At 43.3% G+C, this 19,443-nt stretch overlaps 1 protein-coding gene across 2 annotated transcripts in view; it reads right to left on the bottom strand.

The window, feature by feature from the left end:
- Nucleotides 1–18,938, bottom strand: part of Prrx1 (paired related homeobox 1) — a 65,199-nt gene extending 46,261 nt beyond the window's left edge. For both annotated transcript variants that reach the window (XM_059280461.1, XM_059280462.1), the window contains exon 1: nt 17,695–18,938. In XM_059280461.1, the coding sequence (XP_059136444.1) occupies nt 17,695–17,935 (241 nt within the window). In that variant the 5' untranslated portion in view covers nt 17,936–18,938. The remainder of the gene's footprint in view (nt 1–17,694) is intronic.
- Between the last annotated feature and the right edge of the window lie 505 nt (nt 18,939–19,443).

Raw genomic sequence — 19,443 nt, 5'->3', positions numbered from 1 at the left:
TATAGCTGACCTTTCCCACTTCTCATGGTTATCCCCTTTTTTTCACTCATATCCTCACTCAGATAAGCCTATTTCACTTTTTTATAGAACTCACCTGTAGTTGTAACTAAACTATTTACCTGGGTGTTTGCTCATTTACTTCTTTATTGCTTTCCTTCCCAGGAACATGTCAAACTTGTGAGAAAAAGCAGTTTTTCTGTTTGCTGTTGAGGCCCCAACACCTTGGATAAGGACCAGGATGGCTGGTACCCAGTGCATTTGTGCCAATGGTGTGAAAACATGAGTGAAAGGAAGAGAGACTGGAGTGGGAGGTCTGAGTTGATTCCAGACCTCCTACTTGTTGTATCAGCAAATCTTACAAACCTGGATGCCCATGGTTTATCAGGTGTTTGTCTAAATGGTGATCATTCCATATATTATTTGTCACTTAGTTCCCCTTCTGTGTGTGTTTTTTCCTCACAGGGAACTCTCAAAGAATCAGGAGGAAGACTGAGGCACTCAAATCTACTCCAAGCTTCAGGAGACCATGTGTTGCGGCAGTTCTGTAAAGGATGCTCTGAGCACACAGGAGATTTGGAAGACAGAATGTTGAATAAGGCAGTCTAGAGAGTAAACTCACTACATTCTAAGTCTAGCCTAGCATGGGTCCTACATCAAAGAAGGGGAAAAGTTTACCCATTTCTTCCTCACTATGGAATCACAAAATCACTTCCTTCCAAGATGGCAGCATTCTGACTGTCCCTACCAACACTACAGTTCAACTATGTCATACATTTACTAACTATTTTAGGTTTCCTGGGAAACTAATCATTACTTAGAACATCACATTTGAACCAATGAATTTCCAAATCTAAACAGTCAAGTTAGAGGTCACTGTGAGACTCTCTCAAGTAAAATCCAGTCTACAATTTTAAAAATCTCATTGCTACCTATCCAGAAATTTTGAATGTCTTTCCCCCCACCCCCTTATAATGTTCTAAAGTTCAACATTTGACCTGACACAAATAAAGAGCTTGGTTCCATACATCTGTGATAGGTAGGTCCATGGGCATCTTGTTTAGCCTCTAATAGATTTGTCAAAAAGATGTTCTGTCACTCCTCTTTCATAGAACAAGAGCCCAAAGGATCTTGATGACAGATGCAAAAGCATGCAGTTGACAATATTCATGGTCAAAGGTAAGTCTCTCTGGTTCAACCGGCTTCACCTCTACAACTTGCCTCCAATTCGATACCTTCGTTTAAGTTACTGAGCCCTGTAATGAAATTCAGCTTTTCTATTTAACTGAAATAAAAGTCTCTGTCATCGTTAGGGGATTTTCTTGGCAAGGGTATTAGTTTTCAAAGGATTCTCTGACTTTTTAAATGTATAATCCCAGGCCATAACCTGCTCTCACAGTATCCAGCTTGATATTCTACTGAATAAATGCCACAAAGAAAACAGGTCCTGCTCCACAATTTCTATTTTTCTAGCTACTAAAAGATACAGGAGAAAGTATTGGAGGATAATGGAATATAATGTACCTGAGGGGTCAAGACTAGTTCTGATCTTTATCAATAACTTGCTTCAAGGCTTCAGGCAAGGGGATCATCCTCCACTGAGTATCAGAGCCATATATATATTAGGGGCAACAATATCTACCATTCATAACCTTGCTATAAAATTGTAATCAACGTAATTAGCAAAAATCACTGTCTCCTCCATTGTGAGTGCTCAATAAATCTCAATTTCTTTCCTTTAGTACTCTTATTCCAATAAGAAATCCAAAGGCACTAGAATCATTTCTGAACTTCAGGGACAAACATAAAGAAATATACAGGTAAGTCCAGAGTCTCTTTGCTTACCCAGAAGCCCTCTTTGCTGTCTCATTGATATCACTTTTTCATCTGTGAATTAACAGGAATAAAATCTTGTTTCTCAGTTGGGTTGCAGAAGTTAGGATCACATTGTTTGTCTATGGAGACATGCTTATTCCTCGGCAAACTGCCTTTAAGCTAGAAGCTGTCTTTAATAACTACCCACCCCAAATAAGAAGATTCATTGAGAAGGTGAGTCAGCCAAGATAACTTCAGGACAGTCGTAAATAAGATCAATATCTGCTAGGCCCCAGACATGGGATATCATGACATTTGGTAAGTGACTTCTGATGTACTCGATTATGTAACAAGGAGATTTGCAGAAGCATAACCACACAGCTCCCCTGGGTAGGCAGCCAGTGTGCTCACAAATGATTAAATGTAAAATAAACAAGAGTGAGCTGTGAATTATGAAGTTGTAATTCCACCAACGGGGTTCCAGTGATGTCATAGACCACCAGAGCAAAGTTTGTGTCACCAAAGGGATCCCAGATGGGCTTAGAGGCCTGTAACTGTAGTGCAGTCTGCTACAGACCTGGATCCAGGAAGGCCTCTGCCCCTGGTGTTGGCTCATCTCATTTTTGCAAGTGTCCATCTTTCTTGTTCCTTTTCTTTGACCTTACTGAAGTCAAACTCACTCTGCTTTTCTAAGACTAGCTCCTTCTCATCAGTCCAACATCCTATCAGTTGACATGAGCCAACAAATAGACCATTTGGAGACCAGTCTACTCCGACATGCACTTCATTAGAAAGCATGTCTTGGTATTAATAAAATATCCATTTGGGACAACATCCCAGGAGCATACTTAAAAGGTAATATTGAAGATCTAGCCCTAATACATGCCAAGTCCAAGCATGTATTAATGAAGCATGTCACTAATGAAGTAAATTCAGTTGCAATTAAACAAGCTACATTTGGGAAAGTTGTGGTGAAATCTCATATACAGCCTTCTCATAAATACACATCTAAAGGGAGATAATTTACCAAACCAAATAAAAGTAACCAGATTTCAAAGTGTCACAAAACCTGCACTTTGTCAACTATCTGAAAGTAAGGAAATACTTTATTTTTAAAAAGGAAGAAGAGGAAGAGCGTGAACACCAACTTCCCAAAGGAGAACACCTTCGTTTGAGAATGACTTAGACTTGAGAGACTAAATTGCAAATGCAACTATCTGTGAAACAGGGTGCCACTTTTCAAACGCATACTTCTTCGAGGCTAAATACCGAGACAACAGTCACCTAAGCTTATACTTAGGGGTTGTCTATTTCTCCAGAGTGTCTTTCTTGTCCTTCTAGAGCAGTGCTATGTGCCTATAAATGCTGTCTGCATGCTTTTTATTTCTTGTTGATTTGTACAGATATTCATTTATTCAATAGCTGCTTTAAAGCAGCCTGTACTAGGAAAAGCACCATGACAGGTGCTCTGAGGTATAAACCTTCTGTCTCTCTTTCCTTGTCTTCCAAACTGCATAGACCTGGATAAAGACATAAGATTGACAGAGTTTAAGTGACAATGGAACACAAAATATTCAGCCTCTGTCACAAGGAAATACCTTATTCTGTTACTCCATACCAATTGCTATGGAGCAAAGTGGTCTAAGTTAGGGCTTTCAAACTCAGTGCCACATAAAAATATGATCTGTGATATTTAAAATGTGTGCTTTTTGGAAAGCTTCATTCACTGGATATGTTGGAGTCCCAAATGTGTCCCTTGATCATTTCGGTGCCAGTGAACCAGGTTTGTACAGGAAGGGGTGTGACTGTGTTAGAGAAAGAAACAGGTGATCTGGTATTTCTCTTTATTTCTTTTTCTGCTAATCAGTAAAAATTAGCAGCGTTGCAGTAGCATAAATAACAGATCAATTATGAAAACAAGGGCCAAAAGAAAGGTCTTTCTAGATAAAGAAGGACTCCATATCCTTTGAAAGAGAATGGTAACCCAGAATTATCTATGTACCCTAACACAGAATGCACAGGTCATAAAATGAAGACTATTTTTTAACAAACATGTGCAAATGCTTCTATAAAAGACTGCAATTTATCTTTGGCAGGTCTAGATGATCTTTACCTCATATTCACTGAGACTGTTTGGGGCATAATCTGCTTCGCTCCCAAAATGAGCAAATGGCAAGCTGCTTCTTTGGACCACACCAGGGAAGGCACACCGCCTTGCAATAAACTGTTCTCAGAGCGCCTCACCCACAGAGACTGGTTTTCTCCACATGTGCCACAGCTGTGAGCAATACAGATCCACTGCTTGAAAATGCCAGGGAAATTTGATTGTTAATGGCTTGGCAAAAAACAAAAAAAGAAAAAAATGAAGTCTCAGATACTTCATGATATAGAAATGCAGTCTGTACATATTCTAGGCTTATTAGATTTCGAAGAGGAATGTAAGAAAACAGGTCACATATCAGATGGAGGGTAGAATGTTTATATTATGCAACTCATTAGGAAATTGAAGTTGGAGAACAGAATGGCAAACTTATGTGTAGTCATAGTTAACATGGTATTATGTCTGTACAAAAACTTATTAAGCCCCATAGAAATCTCAATGGAGTAGTCTGTTAGTGCTGCTGTGGAAACACTGCAACACGGGGAGAATGCTTCATGGGTAGGTCCCTAGGAACTTACTAAATCAGGTCTTGGTTTAACAGTCTTGCTGCCTTGTGTCCTAAGTATGTATCATAATCTATGCAACATTCAGAAGCTCAACAAAACAAAAGGGGGTTGCCTCCCAGCCTGTAAAGCCCATGGTAATGGCTGAAACAGGTGGGGATTAAGAATGCTCATGCCCCCAAAGCACTTCAGAGTCAATATGACTATTCATCATGAAGAGAGGAAGACGCATGGCCTGAAAGCAAGGATCTTATCCAGACAGTTCTAAGGCAGACACACGCCTAGCATTCATGGTGGCATTTGTGGTGGAGCCTTGTGAGCGTCACAAAAAGTCATGAGGCATCAGTTTCTAACTGTGGATTAAAAACGGCTGTCGACTTAGTCACTCAGTCAATGACATGCTGGAAGAGTTTGACTTTTGGAGTATGGGAATATTCTAATTTCGGTAGTACTAAATGGCCTCCAGCCTCGACCAGGAAACCACACTGAATATATAACCATGCTGGGGAGAAATGATACTTGTCAGAGATGTTTGGGGAAGTGCAGAAGAAGAAAAAGGCAAGCGTTTATTTACACCTACAACAGGAGGTGTACTGGAGTACTGACCACTTTGCATTCATTACCTCACTCTAAGCAGGGAACCTCGGTCATCCATATTAATGCAACACTTTTATAGACGAAGACACTGAGACCCAGAGATTTGTACAAAATCAAGTTATAAGTGCATTGTTGGGATCATAATTGAATAGAGAATTCTCTGAATCCACAATAAATACATAGAAATTCCTAATATAACTAATACCCAGATAAAATATTTCTCACTTTTGTGTGTATAGATAGGCTCTAGCTCTAGGGATAGAATCCAAGTTCTCACGCATATTGATAAGCACAGGCTATCCTAACCACCTATGTTGCTAGTCCCAAAGATTCCTCGCAGTTTGAGAGCTGGGCATAAATCTAATGAACTGCATGTTTAATTTTTTATATTTTCTTGATAACAATTTTGAAAGTTCTGTGTTCTATCTCTTACAGTCCATTAATGCACACATGCTTAGCCCTTTATTTTATTTTCATTTTTGTTTGTTTTTTTGGTTGAGGCAGGATCTTGCTATGTGGCTCTGACTGTCCTGGAACTCACTATAGAGACAAGGCTGGCCTGGAACTCTCAGAGATCTTCTTGCCTCCGGAGTGCCAAGATTAAAGGCGTGAGCCATCATGCCCAGTTTATTTTTCATTTATTTTTAGAAGTATATTTTTTCCTTGGTGTACTGCATCCCTATGAAAGAGATAGGCAGAGCAAGGGCTTTATAGTCAAAAAATGTGATTACTTTTCAAATATTTATACAGCTTGAGGACACATTGTAAAATAGCTTGCTAAGTCCTCATTTCTAATTTACATTGTTTTCTAAGAGGGTAATGCAAGTAAAATAATTTTGTTGACATCAAAGGTGATAGGGTAGAATTTTAAAAAATTAAAATGGAATTAGAAGAATGAGTCACATCACAGTAGTAATGCACTAAGATCCTATACACAAGCAGGACTCCTATCCATAAACTGAAAGCAATTACCCTAACTCCATCTACTTCTCAGAATTAGCTTAAGAGAATTATTAGAACAGCAAATTTGTGTTTTAAATGTTTATGAAGTAGGTGTATACTTTATATTGCTTTATCTTCCAAGTATTAATGTTTTCAGTACTTTATGACAAAGCAAGTCATGCAAGCAATCAAGGCCATGAATGAAATAAGCTAGCAGTGTAAGGAAATTAGGTCACGTGAAATATTGCCACGTTCAGATCTAAGCCAACATAGGCTAAATTTCCTCCCTCTTCAAAGTAAAGCTGAACCTTCAGAACACACAAACAAACCTCAAACAGGGCAGAAAACAAATATTTGCACCATGTCAAGAAAGCAGAATAGTGGAGGAAAAGGAAGAGGGGAAGATGAAGATAAACATTTTTAAAAGGTCCTAAAAATTATCACACTCAGGAAAATTGCTCCTTCCCTGAGGCTGGTTGAGAACAGATTGTAAGAGTCGAGTGTGCAGAGATATAATTTTCTGTTTCTCTTGTCAGAAGGGATTCAGTCTTTGAAATATGTCTAGCTGAACTGCAGAATTCAGTTCCATGATTAATGAACTAAATTACGTTTTATTTCTTAAATGTGTTGGGGATTCATCCTGTGGTCTTCCCCCGGTCTTAAGGATTAGAGCGGCTGGAAGGCACATCTGGTTACAGGCAGCCTGCTCACTGGGTGTTCTCTCTCCCCTCCCTCCTTTAGAAGAAGGCAGTGTGGGGAACTGCAGAAACTTTATTGGGTAAGTGTGGTTTTTTTAATTCTCAAAAAATGGTGCTTACTCTATTCCCTCTACTGAGAAAAGAAAAAGTAATTATTAAGATATACAAAATACATCTAATTCATAAACTAAAAGTTTTTATTCAGCATGGCATTGTACCCCTTGTTAATTTTCCCCCTCAATAAAATGTTGGTATTCATAGGGCAAATATTTTAATGATAATCTGCCTTGAAATGATTTTTAAATAGACTTCATAATAACTATTTCATATCTTCCTTTCAACAAAAGCTCATGTCTGGATAAAATTCATTATCTTTGTTTTTGGTTTTTTTTTTTATGCTTCTTCCTTTGTCAAAATGTCCACTGGGTCCTGAATCTGCCACTGTCATTTTCATGCTACAAAGTAGAAGAGAATAGATGAATCTTCCAACATTTAATAAAAGGAGATGCAAGATCCAGGAACCTACAATAAAAGAAACCATGTTGGTCTCCGTTTTGTGTCTACTTGGTGAGCACGCTGTACCAGTTACGTCAAAAAATTAATCCTGTGGAAAATCCCTTTCTAAGTGTGGTCTAGGAGCATCCTTTAGATATGAGGCAGGCCTTTCCAACTTCAGGAAATGTGTGTTCATGTCCAGGGAAGGTTCCCAACTAGAACAGGCAAAAAAGAAAAAGAAACAATTTATTCTGAAAGAGTCTGGGCTGGAGATGCCTCCGTTGGAAGCTGAGAACGCTGAGAGTTGACTGTGATGGCCAAGGTTTGCATAATCCTCTGGAGACATTTGTTTGCTGTTTGCATGTTTATTTGTTTAACTTTCTTGATGAGAACAAGTGGGATAAATGTTTATGTGTTTTCTTGTTTAAAGGAAACAGGATATTTGAAAATGGGCTTAAAAACTCCTCTACTGATTAAAGAACAATCAGTCATCAAGGATACTAATACCATATAATCAAAAATTGTATAAACAAAACTAAAAAGAAAACACTTCAATGTCAAAATATTAACTGTATTTACCTCAGAGTAGTGAAATAATGGCTTTATTTTTTCATTTGAAATTTTAATGTAAATCAATATAGTTTTCTAAAATATGTGCAATTCTTGGTTTTTACCTTATAACAAAACAAACAGACAAACAAAAACCTTGCAGGTAGAATGCACAAAGTTAGCAGAATGCCTCCAGGCAGATATATCTTATCAGTATTTGAGGTAATATGCTCCACCCCACAGTCTCTAGTCTTAAGAAAATTCTAAAGGCACATTCACAATCCTAAAATATTTAGAAAATAAGTAAACCATACGTGGGGGAGCACCGAGTGTTTCTAGAATATGCACCGTAGAAAGGCATTTACAGGAAGGGATCTGCAGGGACGATAATTAAGCAGAGGTGTCACAAAGTGTCCTGGAAATAGAACCTTGGAAGGTAGCACGCATGGTGTGGTGCAAGCTCCTCCACATAAGAAGCCCAGAGACAGAAATGAGGCCAGCACATAGGAATGCACTTGCCTAGCTACCATACGAGGGCGTAGCAGCAAGACAGCTTCTGTCAGGATTTGGGATGAACAGGGCAAGTTGCTGGAGCCGGATGGAAATAAAGGCTGTAGAGAATGGGTTTAAGAGAAATAAAAAAAAATCAGGATAAGTCCTCCATCCTTGAGGTCGAAAAGGTTGAAAGGCAATTGTGCATTCTAAAGAAGAGTCGGAGCTAGGATTTATAAACAACATATTTGTGGGAGAAACCATCGCCATAACTCTCTAGTCTTTATTTATTAACATACAAATAAAATCACATTTCAGTACAAATAAAATATCACCATATTTCCCCTTTTCTATTTTAATAAAAAGAAAAAAGGAAAGTTGTAACTAATACATGAAAAACTAAGTACTTTCAGGATTTAGTCCACCTATCTGCTCCTTTGGTCTGTCACCTGCACGTAGGGAAAGATGAGGGTGCATTGTGGGGAAAACCGAAAGGAAAGGAGGAGGAGAGGGGAGGCATGCTAGGCATTTTAAAGGAGATGGGTGTAGGTAGATTTTAAAGGTAGAGTCTCAGGGATGGAGCCAGCAAGGGCATGGAGGAAGGAGTGTCAGGGATGGGTGTGGCAGCCTTCAGGTCTGCCATGTGTTGCCACCTAGAAAAAAAAAAAAAAAAACAGGAAAACCTCTCTGAGAATCAAAGGAAGGGAGTCCCACACTTGGTTATTTCTGAGGCCAAAGCACTTTTGTGACATTGGAACAGGAACATCAAGTAGGTGGCTGCGTACATAGCTCTGGAGCTTCCATAGAATCCTAGAGCTATGAAGAGGGAATAATAATGGCTGTTGACACGACGACGGGCAGGAAGTGGGAAGGAGAAACTAGCATGCTGAGTACTTTCACTCTGTAAGAAAGGCCTTTGTTTGGAAGTACTTACTAAGCACTAGTGAGCACAGACAACCAGTTGACAGCTGTCTACCTATCACAGCTGCTATGAGCTATGGTAGCATTTGTGGAAGAAACATTGATAGGAAGTGGAAAGGAGAGTGGGCATGCATGTGCATAATTATTCAGTGCGACTTCCTGGTCTGGATTAATTGTGATGTATGAAAATGACAAGGTGCGAAGATTTAGAATCAGTACATTTTTCCATCAGAGCCTTCAGTTCTGAGAACTAATCAATTAGTCCGAAAAGAAACAGAGTACAATAAACAATCTTCCAAACTACAGTCACCAACAAGTGTCTAACTGGGCAGAGGCTGGGTATGGTAGTACAAGCCTATGATTCTAACCTACAGGAGTCAGAGGCAGGAGTATTACTGTATGTTCAAAGCCAGTCTAGTCTGTGTAAAGAGTCCCCAGATAGCCAGGGCTACATGATGCGAGACTCTGTCTCAAGAACCACCGAATTAAAAATGAAATAATAAACTGAATTAGCAGAGAGGAAAAATACAGGTAGCTACCTGGCATAGCATATATACTTGAGCTTAACATATCTCTCTTTCTGAAGATTTCAGAACATACTATTTAAGAGATATTTTATGTTCTAGCACCAAAATTGTTGAGGCAGAGGATACACAAAGAGGAACAAGGAAAAGGGGTACTGACACTCTTACCACCCACCAGGCCCAAGCCAACCCTACCGAACTCTTGGCATACTGACCCTGGATTTGTATAAAAAGATTGCAAAGAAACATTAGGAAAAAGTGGCTTGCTGCATGTAGCTACTTCTGGCCAGTCTCCCCACTTTGCCCATAGTCAAGCAGATTGACCTTAGCACATTCTGGCACTGGGTTTTGATTGAGTTGGGCCCTTTGGCCTTGACGTTGTATTTCTGAGTCTCCTTTGAAAAGACTTGGCCTCCTTGTATGTACTCAGAATATAATTGAGAGAGCACCCATCTGTTTTTATGCTTATTTATAACCGTACCTCCTTCCAGCACTGTGAGGTCCTTTAAAATATAATGACATGAGTAATGAGGAGAAAATAGCTGAATGGGATGAATGTTCTCACTCTCTGACACGGGATTGTGGGAAAGGAATCTCCCTCACAGTTCTGGCCTCCTGCTTCTACTTCTCCTGAACATTTGACACCAGATTCTCGGGAAAAGTTTGTATTGGACAGCATCTATGCTAAGACAACAGAATCTTCATTCGGCCACTGTCCTGCTGCCCCCAGAGTTGCCCCGTCTCCCTCCAGTCAGCCTTAGGTAAGGAGGGAATTGAAAGACCTGCAAAATTTATAGAGGAGGCTAAGAATTTATCCCCAAGTCCTTGAAGCTTGACCATTAAGGGTCAGATTTAGGGATTGGATAGTGGTTTCAGGTGTTCAGATTTCAGTGTCACACACATTTTGGGGAAGTTTTCACCTTCCTTTGGTGGAAAAGGGTTACCCTCATTCCAGGGTGCCAGATTTCCTGCTCTATTTGAAGACTCTAGGTACTCTAAGGGTTTCTATTGCAGTCTGACACATCTTGCTTATACCAGCCAAGTCTCCACCTCTTCCTTTAAAACCTCCAATGCATTTAGACACCCATGTGTACATGTATGCGTGCACACACAAGCTCACACACACACACACACACACACACACACACACACACACACACACACACAATTACACGGACATCTGCAGGGTCAAACCCCACCCCCTCCATAGAATCCAGGCACCAGTTCTAGACGCTCTAACTGAAGGGCCAGTCTTCTGGCCTTACCTCCTTCTACCTTTCCCTTCTTACCCTGGGATCTTGATGAGAATCATTTCAAAGGAGCTAAGGAAAGTAGCCCCCTTCTCCAGCAGCTATCTCCATGTTTCTGTCAAAACACATCTGTGTGGAATACATTCATACAGTCCCTGAAGTGTCTTCATGCTATCAAGATTTACTGTGCTTTGCCATTCATGCAGAGTACTCTTACAGCTAGTGTCTCCTGGCCTAGCGCTGGGGTTTTTTGAGGCAGAATAACCTCAGCCTTGGAGAACTGCACCCCCTATTGGAAAGAAAAGGCAAGGAGGAGCCAGTCAGGTTAGGCAGGGACTTTTGGACTAGCTAGAAGAGGGTGGAAGTGGAATAGGTGAGTTTGCATCTTCCCTGGGCAGAGACAAAAAGCAGTTAAAACCAAACACACTGAAGATTGTGTTTTAAAATTAAAAATTTTGTCCAATTAATTCCTCTTTACCTAACACACACACACACACACACACACACACACACACATACACACACACACACACCATACTACTACTTCTCACACACATTCCAAATTTATTCCTTATTTGATGTTGAGCCTAATGGAACCTAATGGAATCATAAAAAGGGAGTGTAGAATTCTCAGAAATTGAGACTCCCTCACTCTGCGGTGTAGCAAAGGGTTTCAGGCACTCAGGACCCAAGAGTGTCTGTGGTCACAACTCAGTCCCTTGTCCCTGTATTTGAGGACCCCAGAGATAACAGAATTCTAAGGTTTTTGACTGCCCTTGGGCTCTTCTAAAAGGTCACTGTGAGTTTTATTTGTTGTCATGATTTTTGTTTCTTTTACGAAATACCCTTAAGTGGTTACCAACAGAGGCTATGACCAACTCCTCTATACCAAGGTTATCAACCTCTGCAATCAGCTTCTTCGTTTTTTTTTAATTAAGTGATTTCAATGCTAATGAAATACTGTAATTTTAAAATCTTAGTGCAAAATTGATATGTCATAGAGATCTACATGAACACTTCTTTGAGACTTCTATCTACGGATGTCAAAAATCTACTAATAGTCCATCTCCATTAGAGACATCTTTCTGTGAAAATAAACTTGCTAACTTGCTTAGAAACGCCTGTGACTGCCCTGCTGTCGTTTCTCTGATACCTTCATCTATACTGGCATAACCAGAAGATATATTTAGAAAAAAAGAAGGGCATGGTGCTTTGCTGATATTTTCACTACCGTTGGTGAATATCGGTTTTTCACTCGAGTGCTGTAGCCTGCACACCAAGGTCTTTCATTTTTCCAAGAATTCAAATTCTGGTGGATCAATGCCATTATCAAAGACACACCCATCTTCCTTTTCTTGATAAAGAGGAAGTTAAAGTGTAGGAAACCCATTCGAGGTGGTACCTCAGAGCATCAGAGTAAATTGGGGAAATGGACAAGAAATGGCCAGTCATAGAGAAATGCTCTGTATGCAGGGAATTCTCTAATCGTTGGGACACAAAATGGCCATAGAGAGTTGGGCACTTAACAACGATAAAAATAATCATTTTTTGTAAATGTTTCTAGCTCTTAAGAGGTTGTGGTTAAACTTATCAAGAGTTGGATAGAATATCCTGAGACTCATATTGGGGGGGGCAGAATATTTCCGACTTAAAAAAAATCTCTTCTTGCCCACCCCCAACACAATACAAAAACGTATCTCCTCTTCTATAAATACCCCTTCCAGTTTTAAAGTGGTTCCTCATGTGGCTCTTCTACAGGGTTAATAAAATGAACATTCCACAGCATACAAAGAGGATGGAGCCTTAAGCTGGAGGCTCCCTGGGGTCACAGTGCAAGACCTGCAGGCACAAAAGTTTGCAACAATTGGGTAGCAGCAGATCCAGTGTTTTCCCCACCGAAGGGTTAGGGTCTGCTTTGACAGCCTCTGCAGTGAGCCGATAAACACCGCATAGGAAGAGAATTGTAAATCCTTTAAAATAAAACATCCATTTGGGCTAGGAACCCTCATAGTTGAAAATCTATAGCTGTCATTTAGTGCACAGGGCTCCATGCCGCCGGCCTGGAGCAGCGGTCAAAACTCTTCAAAACTCGGTCCTGGCTAGAAGTAATACAAAAACTGGGTTCTGGAGTCCCTGCTGTAGAAAAATACCCACTGCTTTAGAATAGACTGCTTCACAGAGGGGTGGCATTTGTTGGTTTAGGGACCATTTATTCACTCCTGCTGGAAAATCTAAAATGATTGTCCCGGGAAAACAAAGGACCTACTACTGACCATCCTGTGATCCACTACAGGCCTGTCTTGCTACCCAGTGTTCTGCCTTGAGTGCCTCTTGAGAAAGGTCACCTACACGGAGCAAAGGCTAAGGCTAGGATGCTATGGTGCATTGGAAATTGTTTCAGGGAGAGTGAGGTTGGGACGGTGACGCCCAGAGTCGCTTATGTGGATGGAGCCTCAAGGAGTCTGCTCAGTCTGGGTCCTTGGCTCCCACGGACCAATTCCCTTACAACTTCAAACCCAAGTTGTCCTTGGTCCCCAAACTTCGAAATTACTTGATTGTTCTTTTCTCTGAAAATTTTAAATGGAGGCCACCAGGCTCTTAGCCTCTGTGTGTAAAATAAGCAATTCACCACCAGCCTTTGCATTGGGCTTAATGCTCTGGGGACTCCCTTGTTTCTGAATGTCATTCTCTGCTTCCATGAAGAGAGAATTTTCCAGGCCACCATTGAAAGGACTTGTTTTATTATCTCCATCTTAAATTAAGATCATTGAGGCCTGAATTCAAATTCAGAGTACCAGCATGGGGCATAAATCCCAGGGTGGTGCCGCGAAAGACACTTCTGGCGCCATAACTGTTGCGAAATGAGACGCTGCGGGGAGAGAGGGAACTGATATTATTTTGATGCGGATTCCAACTGGGGAGCGCCTTAGAGAGTGTTCCCGCTCTCCTGGGCGTTCCTCTGGCGCAGAGGAATTGGGGAGCTGGGCCAGCGAGAGTGGGGTTGGTGAATCAATCGGGAGGGCGATCTTTTGCCTGCGTTTACACCTCTCCCTTTGTGACAAATCGATTTCCCCGCGCTGTTCCACATTTGCATCCACCACGGCCCGGGACCCAGCTGTGCCCGGGTGCACACTTAGCGCTGGCTGGTGACTGTGTGCGTGTGTGCGCGCGCGTGTGTCTAATTGACTTTCCGTCTACCTTTTTATGACTACATGTGTTTCCAACAAAAGGTCTTATTAGGACAATCTGGTTTCACTAATTTAGAGGTTGGGAATGTGGAAGGCAGGCGTGCTTTTTTTTTTTTTTTTTTTTAAGAGTTTGCAGAAGTTGAAATTAAGAAGTTGACAGCGGGATGAACTGTCCTCCCAAGAGTAGGTCTGCTTGTTTTTATGATTCCTTCTCCCTCCCTACTTATCCCTGCTCTTCCATCACCGGCATTTATACACCAAATGTTCCTCCACTACATTAATCATAGAGTAAAGGTACCAGAAAAATACACTGGGCTGGAAGAATCAATAATAAAAAGCACCCTTCCACAGAAGGGAAAATAAAGTAAGGATCAGCCCCCACCCAGGGGATCGGTGGAGGGGACAGGATTGCTGACTTATGGTAGGAGAGGTCAATAAGGACTCCCTACTTTTTATAATAATTGGCCAGGTTGAAATGCCAATTTTTGCACAATTAAGAATCTAATGTTGAGGGTGTCTGTGGAACCTACATGCTAATTTCTCCAGATAGGTAATTAGAGAGGCCAGGTTTCCATGTACCTGACCAGCTGAAGCAACTGTTCCTTGTTTCCATCTCTTTGGAGGGTGTTTTCCTTTTCCACTCTGCACACCTGACACCCTGTGAACTTCTCTATCCTCTGTGACCCCTAGTGTGACCCCTAAATCCAGCCAGATCTCTGCAGAAGCTCTTCTCTGTCCCAGACTCCCCTCTTCTCTGTCTATACTGTCTCCTCAAGCTGAAGAACCAGTGCTGCCCCACAGATCTTGATTTCCAAGTACCTCACAACTTCCTCTGCATTCTACCTGATCCCCAAGAATAAGGATGGGGTTCAGGGGTGAGGGAGCTGCTTGTCTGACCAGACTGGAGTCTCCTGATATCGCACACCCCCCCCCCCATGGAGAAGAGGAAGGCTGAGAAAACTCTGCTTCCAAAAGCAACAGTCTCTTAGTAGAGCCCTGCGGCCATCTCCCAGCAAAGGCCAAGTCAGCTGGTGCCTGTGTGTTATGCTTCCCTGAATTCTTTGTCAGTCCTAAGTGCTGGTCACTCATACCTCTCACCTCACCCTGCATTGTGTTGACTAGCGAAGGTCCTGTTTGCTGTTTCCCCTGGGCTAGACTTAAGAGGCTCGGTTTCCTCTCTGGGTCCTCTCTCCATCGGCCTCTCTATTCATTACAAGTATGAGGGGAGGCTGAGTTCAATGCAGGCAGATTCGTGGGGTCTTGTCCCTTTCTTTGGGGGTAAAAGGCCCCCCAACTCAGGTGCAAACCTAAGCTTGTCCAGGGGATTTGTATGCATGATGTGACCTGGGTGGTTCTAGGCATGAGTCTCATAAAAAAAAAAAACTCCCTCGTTTCAACCAGCTTCATTCAGTACAGCCTCTCTAAATCAGCTCCACAATGGCTTCCTTAGCCTCGCTTTTCTATAGGCCCACTACACGACCATGACAATCCCCAAGTTCCCTTCTCTTAGGTTTCCTTAAAGAAGAAAAAAACAAAACAAACAAAAACAGTACTTTCTGTCCCCTTCCAGTCCCACAGTTTCTGAGGCTGGTTGCCACTCTGGAGCTCTCGCTTGCTGAGGCCAGCCTTGGTCCGGCTTTTCCTATGCTCCAGCCCTCTTTTGGAGCAAAGCAATACTAACTACCTCCTCTCTCCTGCCCACATTGGTCTTCCACACAGCACTTTCTTTAAAGCTTGTTTTCTGTTGGGGTAGTGTGTATATGGGTGGAGGTGTGAACGTTCAGTTCTTCAAACAGTGATAACTGTCGGGATCAATAACGAGTCCTATAGAAACTGTCCTGATAGTCACAGAGCAGCTGCCTTTGGGGTTCCTGGTACTATCTCCCTAGTCTTTGTTTTCCATTTTCCCTAGTGAAAGGATTTAAATAATCATAGAATTACATAGCCCATTTTGTTAGCATTTCATCCATGAGATGATGCTGGTATGTATACCAGGATCAGCTTCCCCCAAACATTACACAGAATGACTATAGTTCCAAACCTAGTCCATGCTCAGGGTTTAGGGACACTAATTCTTCCTGAGTGTGGTTTGGACTAGTTTCTGTAATTCAAATGGCTACTTCAAACCTCTTCATCCAGCTCTTGTGGCACTCAGTGGGCCCAATCCAGAATTGTTTGTCCCCCAGGTTACTGCCATCTGAACTAATTCAATCCTAGCAGACTGCAGCATTTAAGGCTACAGAACTAAAGGCCAGTGCCCTGACCAGGTAGGGATCTCCAGTGGCCTGCTTCAGTGAGCCTGACCCCTCACCACTGTGCCCAGGTACCATTTCCAGCTGTTTTGGATGCCAGTTTGCTTTGAATATCTTTTTTAAAATTATTATTTGCAAGTCTAAGATGGGCGGCGTCTTGAGAGAATCATGGAATGTCCCAGGACCTCCAAACTACAAAGTTCACGAAAGAGCGAACAGCATATAAAGATAAGGAAAGAGGTCATTTTAGAACTGTCTTCTGGGTCCAGACTCCTGCGACCCCCAGGAGGGAAGGGAGTATCTGTGTGCATCTGACTAGAGGCCACTTGGGATGAACCAGGTGACAAGTGTGTTACATACTCAGGGACCGCGACATACGCTTGCAGTCAGTCTTTTTGTAAGGGCAAAGTTAATAACTCCGAGATGAACATTTCGTCGGTTGAGGATAGGTAAGGCATCTTGTACATAGACTTTTCTGGAGGTCTAGGGGCCAATAGTCCCCGCTGCGCTGCTGCTCGAGGACTTGGGCCTGGAACCCGCGATTTCCCGGTGCACCTATGGTGCTAGATCAAACTAAGCAGTTTTTGGATTTTGCTAATAAAGAACTTTCTTCTAGCTTCATCAAGGTTTGCCCTAACAGATGGGCTTTTAGCTCCGTCTCAAAACTGATTTGCAGGTAGAAATGACAGCATGGGGCAGAGAGCAAGCCTAGTCAGCTAGGGCTGGACATATGCGTACTGCCCTCTGCCTTTTCCAGGCCTGGGTCTCACGCACTGGGATGTGCAACCTGAGTGGCTTCTGCCAGACTCCCTTGAGCACAGTGCTTTCCCCTCAACCCCGCGGAAGAAGCGCTCCCAGGCCCACCCGGCATCTTTGTCCGAGGTTTTCCCTAACCGGTGTGGCTGTGCAGTCTGCGCTCCGGCCAGACCGCTCCTACCCGGGCGCAGACGCCCCGCCTGCGGGATTTCTGACCGCCGCTCTCGCCCGAAACCGAGACGCAGCCGAGGTGGCTGGAGACAGTCGCGGCCGAAGAGTCCCTGCCTGGGATCGCCTGGCCTCCCAGCGTCCCTGGGCCTTCGGGCCTTTCTCCAGCGTCCGCTTGGCTTACACCCTTGGCGGAACCCTCTTTTTCTCACCCGTCTTTCTGCGATCAGCGATCAGCCACTTTTCCCAGGACCCTAAACTTCCTCATCTTCACCTCTTCCAGAACCTAAGCCTAGAACACGCTCCCGCCGCCCTTCCCGGACCTCCACCCGCTGTCCCCCCGTCCCCCCCGCACACACTTCGCGGAGCACGCGCCCCTCACTCACTGTCCTGCTGAGGGGTGTCGCTGCCACTGGTCAGTCCGGGTGACTCCAGCAGGCTCCGGCCCGCCTCGCCCACACTTTCGTCCGCCTGTGCCGCCACCATGTCCCCGGCCTCCTCCAGGTCTAGCAGGTGACTGACGGAGAAGTTCTTTTTCGCCTGCAGGGTGTCGAGGTTGCCCGGGCTGTCCAAGCGGCCGCCCAGCGCCGGTTGCCGCTCCAGAACGTGCCCGTAGCTGGAGGTCATGGTCTCCCCTCCAATCCCACCCACCCCCCTCTTCCCGCTCGAATCAACACCAAACGCTGTGGGCGCGAGGGGGGGAGAGGAGTCGAGTGGGGAAGAAAGAGGGGGGAGTGGAGGGAGAGAGAGAGAGAGAGAGAGAGAGAGAGAGAGAGAGAGAGAGAGAGAGAGAGAGAGAGAGAGTCCCCTTCCGAAGAGCAGAACTTTCGGCACCAGTAACTTTCCCGCGGCCTCGGTTGCTTCCCTGAAGCCAAGTCCGGCAGCGCGGTCCAAAGAGACAATTCACACCAAAAAGTTAAAAAGAAAAAAAAAAAGTTACCCTATGCTTAAATCAAGAAGAAAAAAGTATCCCTTCGAACTCTCAAAAAGCGTCCACTCGCAGACACTAAAAATAATAATAAGGGGGAGAGAGGAAAGGGAAGGCCAGCAGGGCGGGGGAGTTAGGCAAACAGAAGAGAGAAGAGGGGTGGAGAGAAGAATCAAAGTGGGTTTAAAAAAAAGGTTAAAAAAGTTATTCCCCGGCAAGAGTTCAAGCACCAACAGAAGGAGGCTTGTTCCAGCTTTAAAATGTCTTCAAGAAATCGCGTTCCCCCTCTCTGCACTCCTGTGGATTCTCGGGAGTGACTAGAATTTCAGGAGAGTGATGTCTTGCAGATGTATTAGAGAGCAGGATTCTCACTTTACTTTTCGTTAGGAGGAAAAAAAAATAAGAAATAAAGAAGTAGGGGCTTCAAGAGTCTGCAGAAGGGCGGCGGGTCCCCCCTTCCCTTCTCTCTCTCTCCTCTCTGGGTTGAGTTCCTCTCCCCTTCTCAGTCGGATCAAGAAGCTCTCTGGCACTTCAAAAGGCACAGACTGGCATGGAGAGGAGGCTTTGTAGGGAATACAAGAAAATTGGAGACCCCTGGGAGGGCAGATCTCCACTTAATAGGAGCCTGTAATTACGTGGCAAAGCCTTTGTGCGGCGCCTGACGTTTTACAGACCCCCTTTCTCCATCACGATCTCCTTCCTCCTTTCCCTCAGACCGAAAACAGTCTGATTAAGAAAACCCCCTTTGCGAGAAAGAGGGAGGGAGGGAGCGAGAGAGGGGGGGGGGGTAAGGAGGGAGAGAGAGGGAGGGAAGCACAGAGAGAGTCCCTTTGGATTTTTTTAAAATAAAGGTCTAATTATCATTCCCTTGCAGTAGTATCACAGAGAGAAAAGAGCCGAAACCCACAGTCTTTTTAATCGGGCTGATTATTTTGTTTGGGCATTAACTCCTCCGGATTTGTTTGAGATCCTGTTGGAAAATCTCATTTGCATGCTTTGATAACAGCTGAGGGCAAACTTGTTAAGGAAAAAAAAAAAAAGAAGAATGCACATCTCTAACAATCAAATCTTCTGCTGCTGCCCCGCCCCCCGGTAACTTTTCCTGCAGATTTGTTTTGGCGAAGAGCGCAGGGAGAGTCTGAGACAGAAAAGCAAAAGAGCAAGCCTATTAAAGCTCGTTTGGCTCCGTAGAGACAGCCTATTAAAT

Source organism: Peromyscus eremicus, chromosome 15 (assembly GCF_949786415.1).
Source record: "Peromyscus eremicus chromosome 15, PerEre_H2_v1, whole genome shotgun sequence".
Classification (NCBI taxonomy): domain Eukaryota; kingdom Metazoa; phylum Chordata; class Mammalia; order Rodentia; family Cricetidae; genus Peromyscus; species Peromyscus eremicus.
Note: the sequence above shows the minus strand (reverse complement) of the source record. Positions and strands in the feature narration are given on the sequence as shown.